This window comes from Rhizoctonia solani, chromosome 4, assembly GCF_016906535.1.
Source record: "Rhizoctonia solani chromosome 4, complete sequence".
Taxonomy (NCBI): domain Eukaryota; kingdom Fungi; phylum Basidiomycota; class Agaricomycetes; order Cantharellales; family Ceratobasidiaceae; genus Rhizoctonia; species Rhizoctonia solani.
Genome location: NC_057373.1, coordinates 116,443 through 135,869, shown reverse-complemented (window position 1 = coordinate 135,869; position 19,427 = coordinate 116,443). Strand labels below are relative to the sequence as shown.

General features: G+C 48.3%; 6 protein-coding genes across 6 annotated transcripts; 2 read left to right on the top strand and 4 right to left on the bottom strand.

Moving 5' to 3' along the window:
- Nucleotides 1-340: 340 nt before the first annotated feature.
- On the bottom strand, nucleotides 341-2,890 carry RhiXN_00037 (CHAT domain protein; the record flags this gene model as incomplete). The annotated part of the gene is made up of 4 exons (XM_043319856.1): nucleotides 341-1,129; nucleotides 1,182-2,465; nucleotides 2,518-2,792; nucleotides 2,848-2,890. The coding sequence occupies 4 exons, from the start codon at nucleotides 2,888-2,890 to the stop codon at nucleotides 341-343; spliced, it is 2,391 nt and encodes a 796-aa protein (XP_043178868.1).
- Nucleotides 2,891-4,637: 1,747 nt separating this feature from the next.
- On the top strand, nucleotides 4,638-6,393 carry RhiXN_00036 (Fungal specific transcription factor domain; the record flags this gene model as incomplete). The annotated part of the gene is made up of 7 exons (XM_043319855.1): nucleotides 4,638-4,971; nucleotides 5,022-5,314; nucleotides 5,372-5,577; nucleotides 5,648-5,951; nucleotides 6,007-6,132; nucleotides 6,186-6,245; nucleotides 6,304-6,393. 7 exons carry the CDS (start codon nucleotides 4,638-4,640, stop codon nucleotides 6,391-6,393), a joined length of 1,413 nt encoding a protein of 470 aa, XP_043178867.1.
- A 2,215-nt stretch (nucleotides 6,394-8,608) lies between these two features.
- RhiXN_00035 (Fungal specific transcription factor domain) lies at nucleotides 8,609-10,371 on the bottom strand (the record flags this gene model as incomplete). Its single annotated transcript, XM_043319854.1, has 5 exons — nucleotides 8,609-8,800; nucleotides 8,849-8,974; nucleotides 9,022-9,375; nucleotides 9,580-9,875; nucleotides 9,924-10,371. 5 exons carry the CDS (start codon nucleotides 10,369-10,371, stop codon nucleotides 8,609-8,611), a joined length of 1,416 nt encoding a protein of 471 aa, XP_043178866.1.
- Nucleotides 10,372-11,867: 1,496 nt separating this feature from the next.
- On the bottom strand, nucleotides 11,868-12,898 carry RhiXN_00034 (uncharacterized protein; the record flags this gene model as incomplete). Its single annotated transcript, XM_043319853.1, has 6 exons — nucleotides 11,868-11,936; nucleotides 11,991-12,137; nucleotides 12,189-12,220; nucleotides 12,272-12,458; nucleotides 12,512-12,654; nucleotides 12,706-12,898. 6 exons carry the CDS (start codon nucleotides 12,896-12,898, stop codon nucleotides 11,868-11,870), a joined length of 771 nt encoding a protein of 256 aa, XP_043178865.1.
- Nucleotides 12,899-13,279: 381 nt separating this feature from the next.
- RhiXN_00033 (Transposase family tnp2) lies at nucleotides 13,280-16,491 on the bottom strand (the record flags this gene model as incomplete). Its single annotated transcript, XM_043319852.1, has 4 exons — nucleotides 13,280-13,660; nucleotides 13,713-14,286; nucleotides 14,349-15,924; nucleotides 15,975-16,491. 4 exons carry the CDS (start codon nucleotides 16,489-16,491, stop codon nucleotides 13,280-13,282), a joined length of 3,048 nt encoding a protein of 1,015 aa, XP_043178864.1.
- Nucleotides 16,492-17,566: 1,075 nt separating this feature from the next.
- On the top strand, nucleotides 17,567-19,229 carry RhiXN_00032 (uncharacterized protein; the record flags this gene model as incomplete). The annotated part of the gene is made up of 6 exons (XM_043319851.1): nucleotides 17,567-17,843; nucleotides 17,906-18,001; nucleotides 18,039-18,241; nucleotides 18,305-18,400; nucleotides 18,456-18,588; nucleotides 18,652-19,229. The coding sequence occupies 6 exons, from the start codon at nucleotides 17,567-17,569 to the stop codon at nucleotides 19,227-19,229; spliced, it is 1,383 nt and encodes a 460-aa protein (XP_043178863.1).
- Between the last annotated feature and the right edge of the window lie 198 nt (nucleotides 19,230-19,427).

Below are 19,427 nucleotides of genomic sequence, written 5' to 3'. Positions count from 1 at the left end.
AGCGAACCCATCAAATTACCGTTGGAGTAGACTCGACTCGAGGGTGTGCTTAGTCATATGCATATAGCATGCACCCACATTCGTGGACACTCTCAATAGTTACTCAAACTCAACAACTCCACTGCAATAACTCAGGATGATATCATTCTAAATGAAGAACCGGTCATACATACATATAGATCAGGGGCAGATTCCATCAAAGCATCAACGACCAGTGAGCCGGAAAAGGCGGCTCGAAATACAGACGGAGGCTAGGAAACCGAAGTAGAAGCTTCCGCACCAAAGTTCCAATTAGTATTAGCTGAGATGAAGTCAGAATATCCTCAATGTCTCCGCCTCACTAGGACCCAATGTGTATGTACGGCACCCATCGCGCAATGTTCCGCTCTCCCACCTTCTCACGCAGTCTCGCGACAGCAGCGTGCAGCGCTCTCCCCGCCTCCCCGCTCCCTACCTTCCCGTCCTTCAGCAGCCGCGAGTACACCATGTCCGCTACCACCGGCGCGTCTTCGTCTATCACAGACCACATCGTCGCTGTCACACTCCGATACCCCGCCATCAGCATCCCTGACGCAAGGTGGATCGCTTCGTCTGGCAGCTTCTCGTCCCCTGTCGCCGTCTGGCATGCCGATAGGAACGCCAGCCCCTTGCTCTTGAATGATTGTCGGGTGATCGCAGCGAGATCCAACCTGCCGCCATGCAGAAAGAACCCGCTCTTGGTCGGGTCAGTCACGTTCTGATGAGCATGGCAGGCGAGGTGCACCCAGTCGTGTTCCTCCATCGCGTCAAGCACAGCCGTCGCAGTGGCTTTGCTACCAGTGAGCTGCGAGTACTCGGCTCGATTGTGCGCGTGGGCCCTGATGGACGCAAGCTCCCTGGCCGTACCTGGCAGCTGACTGTAGCCGGACGTAGCCATCTGTCCAACAGCGAGCAAACGAGGGGCACGACGCGGGACTGTCGGAGCAGAGGCGAGCAGAGCAGTAAGTGTGGGGGTGTACGATGATATAACATGGTCAAACACTCTTGATCCTGGCTGGTCGTAGTCACCAGCGGCATGTAGCGGCAAGAAGGTGAGTGCGCCGGTAGGGCACCACGTGATATGCGGCATTTGGTCGACTGTATGATTGGTCTGCATGATCACAGTTGGTTTGCATATAATGTCGAGATCTAGCCGAACGTACCAAGTACCCTAGATATTCAAGCACCGGCTTGACGATGTCCTTCCACAGATCCGCTAACACCAGTCCTACGTCTGGATCAGGCTGTTTTATCCGGCCGCCCTTGAGCTTGAACCCACGCTCTCGAAATCCCTTGTTGAGCAGCAGCTGTTCTATCTCTGACCGAGCATGAGTTGCTTTAGATTCGGTATAGCTAGGGAGGGAGACGTGGCCGACGCGATCTTGTCCAGGCATTATCACAAGCGCATCGCAGTCGTCCTTGGAGCAATTGATCACAACCACAGGTCCGTGTCGGGCCACTCGCATCAGACCGGTAGCCTTTGGGGGCTGTAGAAAGTCCTCGAATCCGGGTAACAAACGAGTTTGTGTCAACAAGTCAGTATATTCCCTGGCCAAACGGTATCGAAGGCCCAGAGCGTCGTTGTTCGATCGAGAGCCTGGAGCTCCCGAGTTAGTTTGATCGAGCTGCTTCGAGATCAAAGAGAGCCGAGCAGCGATGACTGGGTGAGATGCTTCAAGGTCGTCCAATGGAGACCGAAGCATCAGGGTCTGGTTCCAAACGATACACCGCCCATGCTCCAGCCACTCGAGACCTGTGCCATACTCCGAGGATTGGATGGCAGCAGCACCTGCTCTTATAGCCAGGTTCTCGGTTAGGGCCAAGTTGGCATACCGCTGAGCAGTGGTAGCAGCAAGCCAAATGAAGTGAGGAAGAACATCTAGAGCCGCACGGAAAGCTTCGAGGGGATTGAGGTAGCTATACTGAGACGCGAGGTTCGCCCAACGAAGAGTATAATCAAACACGTCACGCGGCGCTGCGGATGATAGCCGGGAGGATTGGCGAAAAGAAGTGAGGCAGGCGTGGAGGTGGGATGGGTGACCTGTGTGCTGGTACTGATGATGACGAGATATGGCCATTTGATAGTGCCTCAAAGATAAATGTGGATGGCCATCAGGGGTGAAAGTGTGTGCACGAGACAAGTGTTCGATCCACTTCTCCAGGTCGGCCATGTCTCCCATCCGTTGGTATCGATCGCCGTATGACACCCCTAGAGCGCCATGCCGGTCTGGAAGGTCAGGGTGGCCGTCGGGAGTCAATGCCAGTGCGCGAGAGTTGCATTCAATCGACTTCTCCAGGTCGGCCATGTTTCCCATCCGTCGGTATCGATCGCCATATGAGACTCCCAGATCAGCTTGCCGGTCTGATAGGTCAGGGTGCTCGTGTGGACTGACGGTCAGCGCACGGGCACTTGTACTCAAGCGATTTTTCCAGGTCGTCCACATCTCCTAGGCGCCGATATCGCATTGTATATGATCTCCCTACATCACCCATCCGAACTGGCAGCTCCGCATCGTTTTCACTGGTCGATCCCAGCGCACGCATTCGGCAATCGAACGATTTCTCCATGTCTTCTAGCTTTCCGAGACGCCGATACCGATCATTGTAATAGTTTCCCAGGCAAGTCAATCGGTTTGGAGTGTCTAGATGCTCTTCCGGGGTCAAGCCTAGCGCGCGGTTTCCATATTCGATTGCCTTCTCGATGTCATCCAGCTCGCCTAAGCGTCGGAACCGGTCGTGGTGGGTCTTTGCCTGCTTGCACAAATCTTCGTAACCTATGGGAGCATGTTGGTGGGCGGAGAATGGCCCAACTGGCTAATTGACACTTACTCGAGCCGTCCATCTGACTGCAAGTGGCTTGTTCTGTTCTCATTGATACGGTTTCGCGCCTTGGATCGCTATTTGAGATATGTGCCTGCTCTTGATACAAAGATGTTCAATTAGCCTGGTCGTAACATCGGTGGCCAACACTCAACCGTACTCACTCCTGAGGGTGCGGTCAGCAGTTGCTTGTGTATTCCAGCTGAAGAAATGTTCGATACGATTGGCCAACTCGACTCTTTGCCTTCACAAACGGGTCAGTGCTCGCTCTTGTACAGGCTTGTGGGAATAAGGAGACATACCTTGAAACTCAGTGCACTGCTTTTCTCGGACGTTGAAGCTTCTTAGTGTTTTTATGTCGTCGACACTCTAATCGTCCCGCTGAATGCTGCGATTGCTACGAGTCTTGCTTGGGCCATCTCGTGTGCTATTTATCACTATCCGAGAGAGCTCATATCAGATGCCGTCATAGCCTCTCCTTGTATGGATATATAGCCGGGGTTCTATACTCACATTCTGGTCGTCTCGCGTTGATGACATGTGTTACATGCTGTGCCTCACACATTGATTTGCAATGAACCCGCCAACAGGCAGAAATTAGCGCTGAAAGGATGTTGTTTCGAAGCCATGACCAGTCAACGCCATGATTATACTATTTATCGTGTGCAGCAAACGATCGTACTGTAATGATACGATTAAAACGTCAACCTTGCGCGTAAACCTCATTTTGCCAACAATCATTTCCAGATCTAAGGAGTAGCTTTATTAAACTTTGATCAGGTACTTCGTCCTTGCTCAAATTTAAAACAGGCTCATTTTCCCTGAATTACTGTATATCCCGATTCGAACCCCCCGCTGCTTTTGAGTTCAATCAAAAGTTCTGCCCCACCGGATTAAAAGGATTTTCTCGAAAGCTTTGTCGATCGTTCTGCCTGCTTAGGCAGCTGCCCACAGAAGCTGCAAAGAGGAATGTGTGAATCATATAATGTGCATCGATCTAAGCCCAACGTGGACAATTGATGGGAATTAGAAAATGAGAGAGTACGTAAATCATAAGATGTTTCTATCATCTGTCACAGTTCACATGCCAAACCACTAAGTGCCCCGTCGCCCTTCTAAATAAAGAGCACACTTCTGCCCCTTGCGTCGATCCTAATGGATTCTCACTTGGATATCTGGGATGACGAGTAATAATCAACCGTCAGGACCCGAGTTAACCTCTTTAAGAAACCTGGACGCCGGGTCTCTGCGCTATCATAAATTACGAGCGCTAGATACTGATTCTCCACCTTTCTCTCCTTGTATTATGCCCAGAAGGTCACCCACAGGATGCCACACGTGTAAGACCAAGCAAGTTATTTTTCTTTCTCCGTCCCTTACAGAGTACTAACCTCGACCATCAGACGCAAGAAATGCGATGAGACAAAACCAAAGTGTCTCAGGCAAGTCATAATCCAAGTACATGAAATCCAACTAACCAATTACTCAGATGTGAAAAGAGCGGGGCGGAGTGCCGATATGAATATATACAACACGCTGGGAACAAAGTACGGACAAAGCCGGCGCCTAGGCCACCGAGCGAGCGAGAAAGGGCGCTCCTTCGACAAAGTTCAAGCTTTTTGACAACCTCGGTACTCGGAAATTCTTCAAATATATCCAGTTCGCTCCCTAGTCCATCCAATTGTTCCCCCTCTCCAGATGCCAGGCTGCCAGTTGGCGCCAACCAAGAACCACTATTATCCAAACTGCCGTTGCCGTTATCCACTCACATTGAGGCTGGATCTACATTATCTTTACCTATGGCTTCTCGTCAATCAGCAGCACTGTGTGTCGGGACCAGTCAAAGGAGCCTGCTCGTGGCTCTTTCAAGCTCGGAGAAGACAGATGCTTCATTAAAGTCAATCACCCAGGGACCACCGACACGCCTAACACGCCTAATCGAATCAAACCAGTGCACACCACATGTATCCAAATTGAATGTGGATGGATTAATTCCCCTCAAACACAACACAGACGTGGAAGAAGAGTATGATGACGATGATCCTGAGGGATTCGAAGAAATATTGTGTCAAATCTCAATTAGACTAGATCGTACAGTGGATAGCAACAAACTTCCCTTTGTTCTGCAGTGCTGTGAGTTGTTTATTCTAACTTCAATGGCAAGCTTACATCTTTAATTTCAGATGCCCAATGGATCTCCCAGTCGGTCTTTGAGCCGCTCAAGATAGCATACACAACTAAAGACACGATAAGCCAGCAATTTTCCCTATCTCAAGCTTCACGCTCCAGGCTGCTCATGATCTCTCAGATAATGAGAAAGCTGGCGAAACACCGGGCCTTGGACGAAGAAGGAAATATGCTACTCGAACTACTGCGGTGTGAAATCTGGCAAAATGTTGCCGCTTTTTGCAGCAGACAATGGGCTGAGAATGAAGAGCGAGAGCATGCGATTTTGGCACTGAACAATACTTTTGAGGTACATCATTTTCATTGCTACTTATGCTTTCTCCGCGCTAACAAACCTGATGGAAAGTTGATGAACATGCAGGCGGCTTCAGCGCCTCTCTCCGACCTACTTCGTCTAATTCAGTTGGCCGCCCCAGTATTTCTAAAGGCCTGTCCTTCACCCTATCCTCCTCATATGTCCGAACTTCTGCTCGAAGTGAATGTCAACCTCAGGCATTTTGTGGTAGCGGACGTGGCTAGCAGTATTACAACTGGTAGACCACTGCAGTGCAGGTTAGTTGTGCTATTGTTTTTGACGTACATAACTGTAGGAGGTCTGATGAATAACGTACGTGTCCAATAGGTACCATGTTCCATGGTCTCTCGAGTATTGCGATGAATTTATTAGGAAGAGAGAAGACCGAGGCTCCCAATGGCTGCTTGGAATCCCGGATCAGTTTCTTTTGCTTCTTGCATACATGAACAACCTCAGAGAAGATGCCATAGCTGCAAATGCAATGATAGATCCCACTATGATTGAGCGGATCGGGGAGGACATCAGGGTTATCAACGTTATGCCATGCGAAAGTAAGGAACCAACGCTTGCCATTGTGAGGACAGTTGTGCAGGAATGCTGGCGTCAGGCAATCTTTATTTACTTGTACATGGTATGCCCGTATACTCGAGGGCTTTTTGGGCTTTCTTTTAATTCGTCTGCTCTAGGCATTGGGAAGAGCACACGCACTCGACTCCCAAGTAAAAAAAGCTCATAGATCTTTCATGAAGCTTGTGAATGGGACCAAATCCGGGCGTAACCCAGACGCGCTTTTGACCATTCCTATGATAATTGTAAGCTTTCTCGTTCAACAAAGAAAATAACGGGTGTTTTCACTCTTGAACAGGCAGGAGTAGCAGCAACTAAATCCACCCATCGGCATACTATAATTTCCCGTGTACTATCTGTGCCCGAATATACTAATCCAAACACGGCTGGGAACGATCACCTCCATTTGTTGAAAGAAGTCTGGACTCGAACAGCAAATGAAGGCAGGGCAGCTCGATGGGACGATCTACGAGAAGCGTGTTGGCGAATTACAGGAGTTTAACTGATCAGAGGACACGGTCCGATGTCTTAGATACATTTTGTTATTCTACCAAGCTATACACGCTGCATATATGATCTTACAAGCATACCAGACTAGCCTTCTTATTGAAATAACCTGGCACCGCCGCTCGGTGCTGAGGCTCTCCGTCCGATGCGGTCACTTCCTCTATAAATTTTCGGATAGATCCTCACGATCGAATTGTGCCCTAATGAAGTTCAGGGGTCTTACGGAGGCCAAACAAATCTGGGCTATCACTGAAAGCGAAACCTTAGCCATGTCCGATCCCTCTGCTTGTCTTATTCCCAATTGAAATATTTCCTTATCCGTAACTCCGCTCATTTGGGGGCTAGACTTGACATGGTGGCTGAGCCTTAAAGTCAACAGGTCGACTCTCCAGCCGTTGAGATTGGGCGTGAACAAAGATGGAGATATCAAGGGATGTACAACACGTTGACCCCCGGGGCCCTCTAGTTTAGCATATGCATGGACTCAGAGTTATGACACTGCCCTCGGGCCACTGACGCGATTTGTCGTTTTACGAGACTAAAAGTTAAGCATTCAGGGTCGATGCTAGCTGCATAACGCACTAAGCTCAATCCATAGTTATCCCGTCTACGTGAGCCACCTTTGGGGCTACGCTTCTAAGCAAGATGGATGGCGCAGGCGTAGCTTACTTTGATCGGTTAAGAGACCAACACTGCCGCCGTCGTTGTGCCAAGAATCAACTTTGTTGGGTAGGAATCTTCGCCGAGGAATAATGTATAGACTGAGCCTTCATGAGTACCCGAGCCATGGTAGTTGAAGTATTAGTCGTGTGCGCCCATATATAAGGCATGGCGCTTCTTCAGACATTCTCCACATCTCCCGGAGGTGTCTCACTCATCAAAAATATAATTAAAAGGGGCTGTAGCATACCACATACCCCCCTCCCCAACCCCATGTCTGCGATGCTGATCGATCGATGTGCACAATGTGGGGGTTTCTAACAGGAAAACGCCGCCGAAGTCTAAAGAGGCTTAACTAAGGACATAGTTTCTTTCTGGGCGTATGGAGTTGTGGATCGGAGCATACAGGCAAACACGAGGCCAGGCGCAATACCGATTCAGATGATGCTTAATTGTGAATGCTCCCTCCCCCTTCCCGTTTCTTCGAATTGTCCAATAAGACGTCGAGGAGCTTGTTTCTCCAATACCCACACCCGCAATTACTGTCATCGGGTATATTCACTTACCCCCCACCCCAGCTGACTATCGAATGGGAGTTCAATAATACTATCTCATATAGCTAGCAAATATGTCTGATGTTCATTTGAATTTGTTGTCGCTTTCTGAAATGCGAGCGAATTAAAGAGGTGAGGTGCACACTCGACTCTTGTTTCATACCATAGACGAGAAAAAAAAGAGAAAAAAAAAGAGACAGAAGTTCTTCAGTGGAAAGGATCGACGGAATCTCATACGTAAATATAAGAACCAGCTGGTCATAGCTACGTGCTAGTGAAGGGTAATGCTTGTCGCTCGATGATTACAATTCAACTTACTCGAGAAAAATGAACGATCATAACCAAAATCAGTACAAATTATAGCAAGAACGGAGTCAAAATACCAATAAACTGCGTTACAAGTCAAATAGGTTGCTTTCTGGGCCCACGCTCCCATAACTCTCTAGCACGCATCGGACCATCCAGTTGGCTTCCCACCAACCGACGTCGGTAGTCAGCACCTTCATGATATTATTGACTATTCTTCCTTATCCCAGGCATTCTGTAAAGCCCTCAAAGTTCGCTGAGAAATGCTGATTTGCGTGATTCAAGCTGGTTGTCATACAGAGCTAAATAAAATGGTAAATAGTGAATAAGTTGGCGGACTGAGGCAGACCGATGACAAGAATAACCAAGAATGGGTCAGTATGTCTACTGGCCTTCACACCACCCAAGATTTCTAAATATTGTTTGTCCTATGGCAATGGGCGCCGGCACTGCTCCAACAAGAATAACAACCAAAGGGCGCTTTCCAAGACGCCAAAGCATGTATGTTTTGAGGAGCCTAGCTATTTCAAACTCCTGATTAGTTCCCAATAAATTAATTCATTTTAATGTTCATTAAAGAATATCTCATTCTTGAGCCGGACTCCTGATCAATCTATAAGAAAATATATGCGTACGATGATCTAAGAACACAAAGCAGGATAGCAGAGCGAAACTAGGAAGAAAATTACAATACTTATACACCTAGGACCTGCCAACATGCCCGTCGAAGGTCGCTCCATACTCCTTGACGAGGTGTTTGCCATACACTATCCAATACCCGTATGAAGTCGTTCCCCATTGTGCCGAGGCGAACACATTCTGGAACCCCGAGCATTCGTCTTCGAATTATGTCTTGTTCTTTTAGGTCGTGTGTGGCGACCCCAAGCTATGTGAACAATCAATAGATTGTCATTCAGGGAAGTTCTGTACTTACGATAACCAAGGGAAATATCAAGAACACATCTGGGCTCCGCCTTGGTCTAACTTGCGGTAGGATCTTTAAAAACTGCCTTCGTGCTTTTGTTACTTGAGAATCAAAAGTAAGGGATCCGCATAGACCCTTTCCGGAATGTCAGTAGAAATGCTACCGTCGTTTAGTGTACTTACCATATACAAATAAATCAATGCTGCAAGACACCAACATTCCTGTACCGCCATCTGTCCTATAGCAATAGCAGGCTCGGTCGAAGGGACTATAATCGGTACTATATCCCGTATCTCTCGTTCCAATTTGTCTACGATTTCCGTCCCAATGCATGGCCCAAAGTCTTCGAGTAAAGCACTCATCTTCGCAAACGTAAATATTAATCGATTGGGAATTCCATATAGCCACCGTAAACCAGGTCCATTTTCCAGAGTAAATAAAGTTTCGGGTGCTTGAGGAGTGAATTCCACATCGTAGCGGAAGAATGTAGGTCGGCAGGTCAATACACCAAGTATAATATCGAATGTGGCGTAATACTGAAGAGGTAGATTTAGAGTTGTCAAGAGGCTGGGTAAGTTTATTAATCCCTCCAAAGAGTCTGGACAAGCCCGACGGAAAACTGGTGCTGCAAGTTGCATAATGCTTGAAACATATGATAAGGATCCCACTTTACATAATGAAGAGATTAACTTGCATTAGGATGATAAGTTGATGGACTGCTGAGATAGTTGGAAACTAACCTCGTACGTGTTCTGCATTGCTTCAAGAGCATACTGCTCATCCAATTCCCGGGAAGCTTGAACTCGTGAAGCAGCTTCAGCTAAGGTTATTAAGACGCACGATTGAATCATGAAAAACGACGGAACGTTGGCTAGATCGTATTCCGTCGAGCCAGTGATCGCATAAGCATTACTAGCCAGCAAGTTCATTTTCCGTCGAGATACCTCTCCACTCTTGTAGTTCTCAATAATATAGTCTTTGGCCAAGTGCGCGATTCGTACGGACTCGAACAGAAAGTGTGACATCCATCTGGCGTCTGTGAAAATAAGATCTCGAAGGATCACATAAAGGAAAAGTTACCTACGCGCCTGTAAAATGAACGGCAACCCGTTGCTCTCGACGGTTCGATCCAGTGGCAAGGAGCTAGCCAGCACATTGTATACATTTCCCAGGTTATCAAGATCCTCGGAACCATTATCTTCCAGCCCCGGTAGCATTCGCATTCGCCCAGTACTCCGAGGCATCCTAACGTTTTGTTGATAGGACTGATCGCCCGGATGGGCAAGGCTCAACAGTGATTCTAGACAGTCCGATCTCCCAGAGGACAAGTCCTTCCCAGCGGCATGTTCTTGAGATGCAATAAAGTGATGGCAGTCAGAGGCCGGAGTTGGGAGTTGTCGAGCAACTATTTGTCGAAGAGGCAGTTGATAAGAATTATGAAAATCCGAGTATGTATAATCGGGTAGGAGTATCAAGGAACCTACGGAGTTTCCCGTCTGGGCAAGGTTGTTGGTGGTTTTGAGTGGGTCCATGAATCAAATCAGCTTCAATAGCCCGATCGCGATCGCCGAGCTTACCGATTGAATGGGCGAAGCATCACTATAAAAGGTTGCAGAGTGTTGAATTGGGGATTCAGAATTATCTTCACAATCACGCGATGATTCTATATGTCCCAACCGCGAATTGTTCTTTCCTATCTCAAGTGTTTTCATGCTTTTACTATCCAGTTGAACGCACCGACACTCGGCATTTGTGCTAGTCGATGTGAAAACACAACTAAGACAACCGGAATAAACTGCCTTACCTATTTCTACACTGAGGACAGCTAGCGCTATCTTTTACCAAGTAGGACATTGATATTGTAGTATCATCAAAATCCAGGTGATGGGGTACGAGTCGAGTGAGAGACTGTTCATGCCGAGCTTTGTGTTGGGATCTGGAACTACCAGTTGTCCACGTGATGTTCTCAAACACTTCCCCTGGTTGCGGTGGACCTCGATGCCCGTACCGCGTTAGAACCCAAATTTAGACTTAGTGAGATTTGCTCAAGGGTAACACCAGCGCCAACGTAACGCCTCACCAGACAAAACATACAGTTTATTTACTACCCTCCCAGGTATTATGATTCCGTGCAGGCACCCAAAAACAACCAAAGGTTTACCAGACTAGTTTCAATTGCAAACGTTGGTAAATCAACGTATCGATACCCTCCAACGGGTCGGTCACAAAGTGCGTGTGTATGCGCTTTAAAAGTATTGTTATGTTCCCATATGTGACCTGTCACGTTCTCTAGAGATACATTGGGTGCGTCATAGGTAGTTACACATGATGGTAGTATCAAATATAATGAGCATTTTGGTCACGGTGATGACAAAGGTGTGAAATGCTATATTTAACGACCTACACGCTACACGTGCGATTAACGAGTCAGATTGTCAAATACTCTTACTTTAGTCTTTTTTGTGAATAAGTTTGCTACTTATTACTAACTAATTTCAGTAAACGTGCACGTTCTCTGATCTCAGTCGACCGGACGATATGATTTATCCAATATGGCGTTCATCCCCTTCATATATTATATATCTAAATTTCGTGCCTTATCCCATGCAACGTTGTTCTAAGTATATTCTCAGTGTTTCACGCCCCAGGATTAATTCAGTAGTTGATGTCAGACTGAATTCATGTTGGGTTACGGCTTACCACTCACCTTACGATTTTTGTTTTGGCAATGCAGTAATAGCTTCTTTTTAAGGTGACTAGGGGAGCTGAACAAGCGCATCTTAGCACGTACTACTTTCGCGCAAAACTAAGGAGAGAAAAGACACGCGACCATCCGTATATGGCATACCAAATCCGTAACAGGTAATTGGTCTGGTGTATGTGAGATATCGAAATTCCAACACTATTGCAACGCATGTATAGGTACTCGGATGGATTATTCAGTGGTTCATATTAATACAGTCACGGTGATAGATCGAGATGGAAACGCTACTCCGAAGTTGCAACGAGACTAGTTCTATGTTTACCGTCATTTATCAATTCTACCAGTTTTATCTATCACCACTTTGATACGATCTCCAGGTTTAACATCCTTGAACTACCATAGGATATCAAGTCAAAGAAATTCTTATGCATTAGTGATCAACCTTACCGTGAGCTCGCGGGTCCTCCCCAAGCTTTCAAGCTCATCCACGCGAGTGAGTACGCCTTTTAGCATAGGCTCAAATTCAGGTTCGGACACGACTTCGCGGGCCGCTTCAAGTGTGAGCATAGAGTCTAGCCGAACTTGGTAATGTACCTATTCAGAAAGTCTTGAGCCATGTAAAAAGGAGGTTTGGGGTGTACTGACATCAATGGAGATAATATTCATCTGGTCTAACCCTATAGAACCAAAGTTGTGAGGCATATCTCCCGGATACATTCTGGACGTACGAGCTAAAAAGTCTCCCCGTGTCATGATTCGTCGGCATTCGAAATACGGGATACTTGGAACGGGTATATGATCAACGTTGGCGGGGCCTCCACTCTCAGAGCTTTCGAGATCAAGTCGTTTCTCCATCTCAACCCGGCGACGTACGAACTCTTGAAGCAATAACCACGTGCAGCTTGCCCATTTTGCCTAGAAATCACATTTCTTATACTGCTCCAAACTTTGATGAATATACCACGCACCTCTTCTTCGACATCATCATCACAGTCGGGAATCAACCCAAAGTTTGACAATAGCCAGGATTTTTCATTGTTCTTTAAATTCTGTACTGTATGATTAATATCCCTCGATCGGGCCAACCGGTTTAAATGTGCCAGTCGTCCGCCTGAAAATATGAGTCGATATTGGTACGCTGAGCTCTGAATCGCGGTCATACCTGATGTTTTGGCAGCTCTAACGAGAACCTGATCTGATTCCAGCTCTTCTCTCCCAATACTCTCTTGTCGGAGCTTTTTCAGAGCGTTGAAGGCCTCGACTGGCTCCAAGTCTTTAACGGAAAATATTTGCATACGATTGGCGATTTGTCCTGATGAATTCCAGTTAACCTTGACTCTTTGGTATGCACCCATGTCGCCTACGCATGACCGAATATGGCCAGAAGTCGTCACTGTAAAATACGATTCTTAGAATGGGCTTCATGTGCACTTCATTATCTCTGTATGATGTCCTCATCCGGAATTTAAGGATGATTTTCAACCAGCACTATCTACCAGGGATTGATCCTTAAACTGAAATTCAGTACGTACTGAAAGTCAGCACATGAAATACTGAGATCCAAGGCTGACTGAAATCCCAAAAATCGCCAATTTAAACACGTATTGAAAGTTAGTATGAATCAAGTTTGCGACTTTTTTAAGTATGTTATGATACAAATAAGGACGTAAAGAGAACATTCCAAAATCCGAATCAGTATCATAGAACATGAAATAGACTTGCCATTGTGTAAATGGTCAATCAATCTCAACCGTCACATCAAGCATATCCACTTGGCCAACAACAGATGTACGTTCAACAACAAATGAGCCCTGGTGCTCAGTTGTTATACGACCAATGAGACAGTCAATTTTAGTGGCATCAACAACCTCAGCACCAGCATAGTTGCCAGATGAGAGCCGGTACTCCACAAGGTCAGCATCATTATGGTACCGCAGGTGAGGGAAAGCCATAATCACAGCAAGAACTTGGGTACAGGGGTTTGGCACATTTAAGCTTGCAATTAAGTCAGCCTCAATGACAACAAACATCCCGGTTTGACCATAGCTGAGTATCTCATTGGGGAACTCAACTGCATGAGGCCGGTCCCAGCGCCAACGAGACATTTTTGAGTGAAACTAAGTTAGAGGTAGGGTAAGCAATTGCCTTGCAAGTCCAAATGCTACTTACCCAAACATGTGATGCATCGCGCATTGTTTTATTACTGGGCACAACCATAGCCCCCCGAATAACGTCACCACCAACAACAGCCTCAGCCAGTGACTTGTCCAGTCGCTGCATCCTACCCCACACCTTCAAGGGCCGGTTTGCTAGTGCATTGGACATGTCTTCTACAGGGATACCTATTACAGGGCCAAGGTATTTAGCAATCTTGAGCTGTAACGAGCGTTGAAGGGGGAGTGTTTTTGATGGGTTGATAAAGACAAGGTCAGGGTAGTGATCATACTGGACTCCATGCCTGATATTCTCCTGACGTTCATCAAGCTCAAGTTCTTCTGTAAGCCCATATACCAACTTAATTTGTGATAACTGGGCAAGCTGGAGGACACGACGGTTGATGCTAGAGTATGGGAAACGGCGGCTCATGCTTGCACGTGTAAGTGCACCACAAAAGCGCTCCATTGGGAAGGCCCAGTATGCCCAGACAGGACCCATGGCCTCAATGTCGTTGGCAATGTGAAGGAGGGCGTGGAGTGGGAGGGTACAAGCAGAAAGGCGGGCTTGATCATTCATGTAGTAGTATCTATACACCAATACACATGTTAGCTACACCGGCAAAATCAAGTACATATTAAATCAACTTACTTTTCGTAGTCTTTCACCCATTTTGCAAATCCTTCACGAATGGTAACTATGTCGTTGGGTGTGATCTCAAAGTCAATACACATATTAATGAGGCGGACAAGTTCAATAAAATGCCGATAATACTTTTGATGGACAAAGCGGCCTCGCAGGAGCACAGGACCAAGCATAGTGGCAAGTAGTAACCGAGCTTCGGCAGTAAGTTCAGCACGCTTTTTCTTTGGATCGGGTACGCGACAGCCAAACGTGTATGGGATGTTGTTGCCGGCTAGAGGGCAGGCCTCAGCAATTGTTGTCCATACGTCTGGGTGCAGCAGATATTCTTCAGTCCCTGATCCAAATGCCTCAAAGTTTCCGCTTCGCGTCCACAAGTCAAAGAGAGTGGGAATAATATTTTCAAAAATTAAGTGCATAAAGTCGTGGGGAAACGAGACTGGGAATGAGAGGCCGGGCACCCGTGCAAGGGGGGCAAGTCCATTGATGCCTGTTCGTAAGGACCGCCGACCCTCTTCAGCATCATTTTGAGCCTCCTCCACCCACATTGCTTCCTCAAGGTATTCAGTGTGTGTTCGAAGGGGGAGGTTCTGCGGATCATAGCGTCGGGTGGCATGTGGTTCGTCATCGAATGGTCGTGAGAGGGGGATGTAGTTTGTATTTGGGTGTGGCCCATGTCTGGCACGTACGCCGCGAATCTTACAGGCTCGACAGGGCAGTTTGCCATTGGGACCTTTCATCTCCATCATTTTGGCAACTGCAGGCATATCACCAAACGCAGCAATGAGGTAGGCACGGAGCACAAAGGGATGACGATTGGCTGCATTAAATGCTGGCACTCCACGTGCAAGTTCCTCAAGCTCATCGATGAAAGGCTCGAGGAATGTGTCAAGTTCCTTTGGGGTCCGTGGGCCGGGAATCACGCCAAGACACAAAATGTTCTCAAGACGCGTTCGAATTGAGGGTGGGAGGTTATAATTGATAATGATTAGTGGCCAGCATTGCTGCTTCCGCGTCTTGAAGGGGCCTACGCCATCAGTAGAGAGCCCAAGGGTCATGTCGGTATTGCTTGAGAAGAATCGATGACCCAGTCGTGTACCACCCAAATATACAAACTCCTGAAGGAGTTGAAGGTAATAGCGGCCATCAAAGATGTCGGAGAGGGTGTTGGGTTCGGGCCGCCGCCGCGATCGATATTGGAGCAACTCGGCCATAGGAGGGCTGCGGAAAAGGTTTATCAGACGTGGGATAAGGGGGAGGTAGTGGAAAGTTCGCCGCGGGACACGGCGAACAGGGTTCTTGCGGTGTGCTGTGTACCGTGCTTCACCACACCATGGGCACAACTCAAGCCGCTGGTATACACCAGTGTATGCGATGCATGAGTTGATGCAGCAGTGGATTGCCCTCGCACCAAAGGCTGATATCTTGTCTATCTGCCTCTGAAGCTTGGGTTCCATGGGCAAGTTGGCGAGGTGGTCGGGGAAAGCGCGCGGCAGTTTGCTGTACGCGCGCCCACTGATGTCGGTATCAACCTTGTAGTTGAATGCCTGGACCGTCAGTCGGTGGTAATCTGGTAGCCGTAAACCTGAATTGGATTTATTAGCATTAATATCGAAGAAAAAATCAATTACTTACCCCCTTTGCGTAACAACTCCTCCTGTACAATTAACTCGTAGTAGTCGTGTGGCGCAATGCCGTGCATCCAAGGTAAGGCGGCCAGTGGGTCCTCCTCCTCCTCCTCCTCCTCCTCCTCAGCGGGGTTGTATGGGGCAAATCGAGGGGACTGCTCTCGACTGGAGGGCCCAGGGCCAGCCCCAGGGGTGACGAATCGGAAGTTGGGGTCAAACCCAGGTTCTCCCATTGCGTGATCAACAACGGGCAGTGCAGGTGATTGAAGGAGTTCGCAAAATGCAGGGGGAGGCGGGACATTGGGAGGGTGTCGTCGGTTAAAGTGTGGCGATGGGCAATGTGGTGGTGGGGAGCGGGCAACCAACCCAAGTCGTCGTAGCCTGGTGAGTGTTGCCTCGGCCGCGGTGCGAAGTTTCGAGGCCCTTCTCCGAAGAGATGGGCAACCATACTTTTGGTGTCGCCGATAGGTCTTGGGCGCCCGCATTTCGTGACATTCGGGGCACCTCCATCGAGTCCCAGCCATTGTACTGAGCAGAGTCAGTTGCAAGAACACGACGATACAAAAAAAGGACTTACAAGAGCAAAAAGAAAATGTAAACTTGTGTTAATCCAACGAGGATAGTGAAAACAAACCGCAAAGAGTGTGTTCAAAGTTGGTTGAGCAATCTATAACTACAACGTACATTGTGAGAACTTATACCGCAAGAAATAAACCAGAAACTTACCTACTGGCCACATTACGCGGCTTTTGTGGCGTGAAGGTGCTGTGCATCAAATTGGGGAATAAGCGAATAGACCCAGAAATTACGCGAGTGCGGAGGCGTGTGCGCCCCACAACCGCAACTACGGGACCACCGGACAACAAAAATAGTTAGTGACCTACTTTCAATAAACCGCAAAAGGCTACGTACCTCATCGACTTCAGTTTCCTTGGCTTTGCTTCTCCATCCACGCAAACAACAGAAAATGCCAATAATATAACGGCGGCAAGGGGACGGGTTTAACGTGCAAGCAGCAAGCCAAAAACACACGCGTCGCAGTTAAGTAAACAACGGATAGAAACATAACAAGCAGAATATAAGTGAGCAACTTAAGTAGGGGGGTATCGGGCATGTCGGTGACTGAGAGAAGGAGCCTGTTTGATTGGTGTCGATCAGGTTGAAGATCGCGAAGCATTGATATGACAAATAAGAGACACGTACCTAATATAGATACATATTAAGCCCAAAAAGTAAATAACCAAGGAGAAACGTACTGATTGGTAATTGGCTGTGTATGGCGCGGCTGACCGGGGCAAGGTGAACACCGGTGGAGCTCCGAGTCGGATAAGGATGAAACACAATTACCAAGTGAGCATAAGTAGAATTCGCAAGCGAAATCCTAGTAAGCCACCACCACCACAATGCCTCGGTCTCGAGGTATTTATACAGCCCCTTTTTGGCCGCCCAACGCCTTTGCACATCAAGTCCCTCTTGATCTGAACCCCCGGTAGCCAGCACTACGCGAACGAAAAACTGCTAATAATTTGATTATTTTACAACTACACTCGGCAACCCGACCTCCTACCCTTGACTATTTTGACTATCCCTCCAACTCCAATGGCTCCATCTCCATGGAAGGGCAAGGGCAGGGCCTCCAACAACCAGGATTCGCGCCGTCGAGCCCTAGAACGCTCGATCGCGAGACACAACGTCAAGAGGGCGCGCCGCGCTGAGCAGCGTACCACCCGTAACGCCCCAGACCCCTTCGACACTCTCCAGGCCATTGATTGGCCACCTTCTGACGACAACGGAGACGATGACGATGACGAGACCGGCAACGACGCTGGTTTGGGTTCTCGGGAGCCATCTGAGAACGATTGGGCTGCCATGTGTCGTGCGTATATCTAATATATATTCACGCCAGACCAATAGATTACGCTGCTAATTAATTATTAGGTGCCAATGAGGCAATGTCTCAAGAACTCGCGCATTTGCGAGCAATTTTTGGACGTAATGACCAGCTTACCCACGGTGCCACCCCGGGAGCGTCTGGTTCGCGCTCTCGAAGTAGCGTTCCTCGTCCCTCCAGCGCTGCTCCTGTTTCCCTTGGGGAACCTGCCCTCGACTATCCCCCCCACTTGCCCGCCATCGCATACTCACCCATCGCCTTCTGACGACCCAGCTCCCCGCCGTTTTGTGCCGCTCCCGAAGTCTAAGACCAGTGCGAACATTGGCGACATACAAAACGATGCCGGACTCGGTGGCAACCTGGCTCGTTGGCTGGAGATAAGCGTAAGTGTGGAAGATGTGTCTTCCCCCGGTTCAATATACTATTTACTCTCTTTAAACTTATAGAACATCATACGTGAGCTTATGACGCGGGTTGGGTTAGACTATGGTAACTCGTGGTCGAATCAGGACAAGACCAAGCTTGGTATCTTGTACGCATTGGTACGTGTTATATTCATTACGTGAAAACTTGACCCTATGGTTGACTGGGGGTCAGATTCTCAAGGAGGCTCCCGAGCTCGGAGTCTTTCAAAACGGGTGGGGCACCGAGTGGCTCGTCCAGGCAAAGTTCAACAACCATCGATGCTACAAGACGAAACGCATGAAGCAGAGACACTCGAATGTCAAAGGTAGGTCAATTGAATGACACATTCACATTGATTACTAAATATCGCCTCCATTTGGTGCACAAGCGGAGGACAGTGCTCAAGGTCATGGTCCCCCTCCACCTCCACCTTTGGAGACTCCGTCTCCACAGCTGACCCTGAAGTCACCCCCACCGCCCTCTCCCCTCTTCCTTGCAGCATCCCCCCTGCGAGAACCAACCCCTCTGCCTCAACCAGAGCCAGGGCCAGAGCATGAGGCGCCCCAACCTCAAAACCCTCCCCAGCAATCGCCCCCGCCACCAGCTTCCCCTCGGCTCCAGCGTGAACACCCCCCGGAGCTACCTACACTCCGGCTCTTGCACCCGCCTCCCGACTCGGAGCCTATCCATCCCCCCGCAGACCAGCCCCCAACCTCCCGGCGTCGTGGGCCTCGCGCTCGCCGTTCGTGCGGCGATCCCAGCACCTCGCGCTCGCGGTACAACCTACGCACTCGCGGTGCTGCAGCAGCGGCTGCTGAGGCCCAAACAGTTGCGGCAATCGAGGAGAACCAGCGGCAAGCGGGTGGAACCTTGGGGAGTAAGAAGCGCTCCTGTAGAAGCGAATCGCCACTGCGCCTGCTGGAGGAGTCTGACGACGGCGGGCGATTGAGCGATGAGGACTACTGAGGTGAGTTTTTGATAATATTCTATTTCTGGCACGTCCTACCTGCTGAATCCCGGATTTTGCATGCATAGGGTTTTTCTAGACGTTTCCTCGTTTCTTTGTTTTTTTTTTTTTTTCCTTTATATATTACCCAAGATTCGTGATAATTGTAACCCTGCATGTAGTGCCGAATTTACGCATGAATTAGCCTGAAATATCTT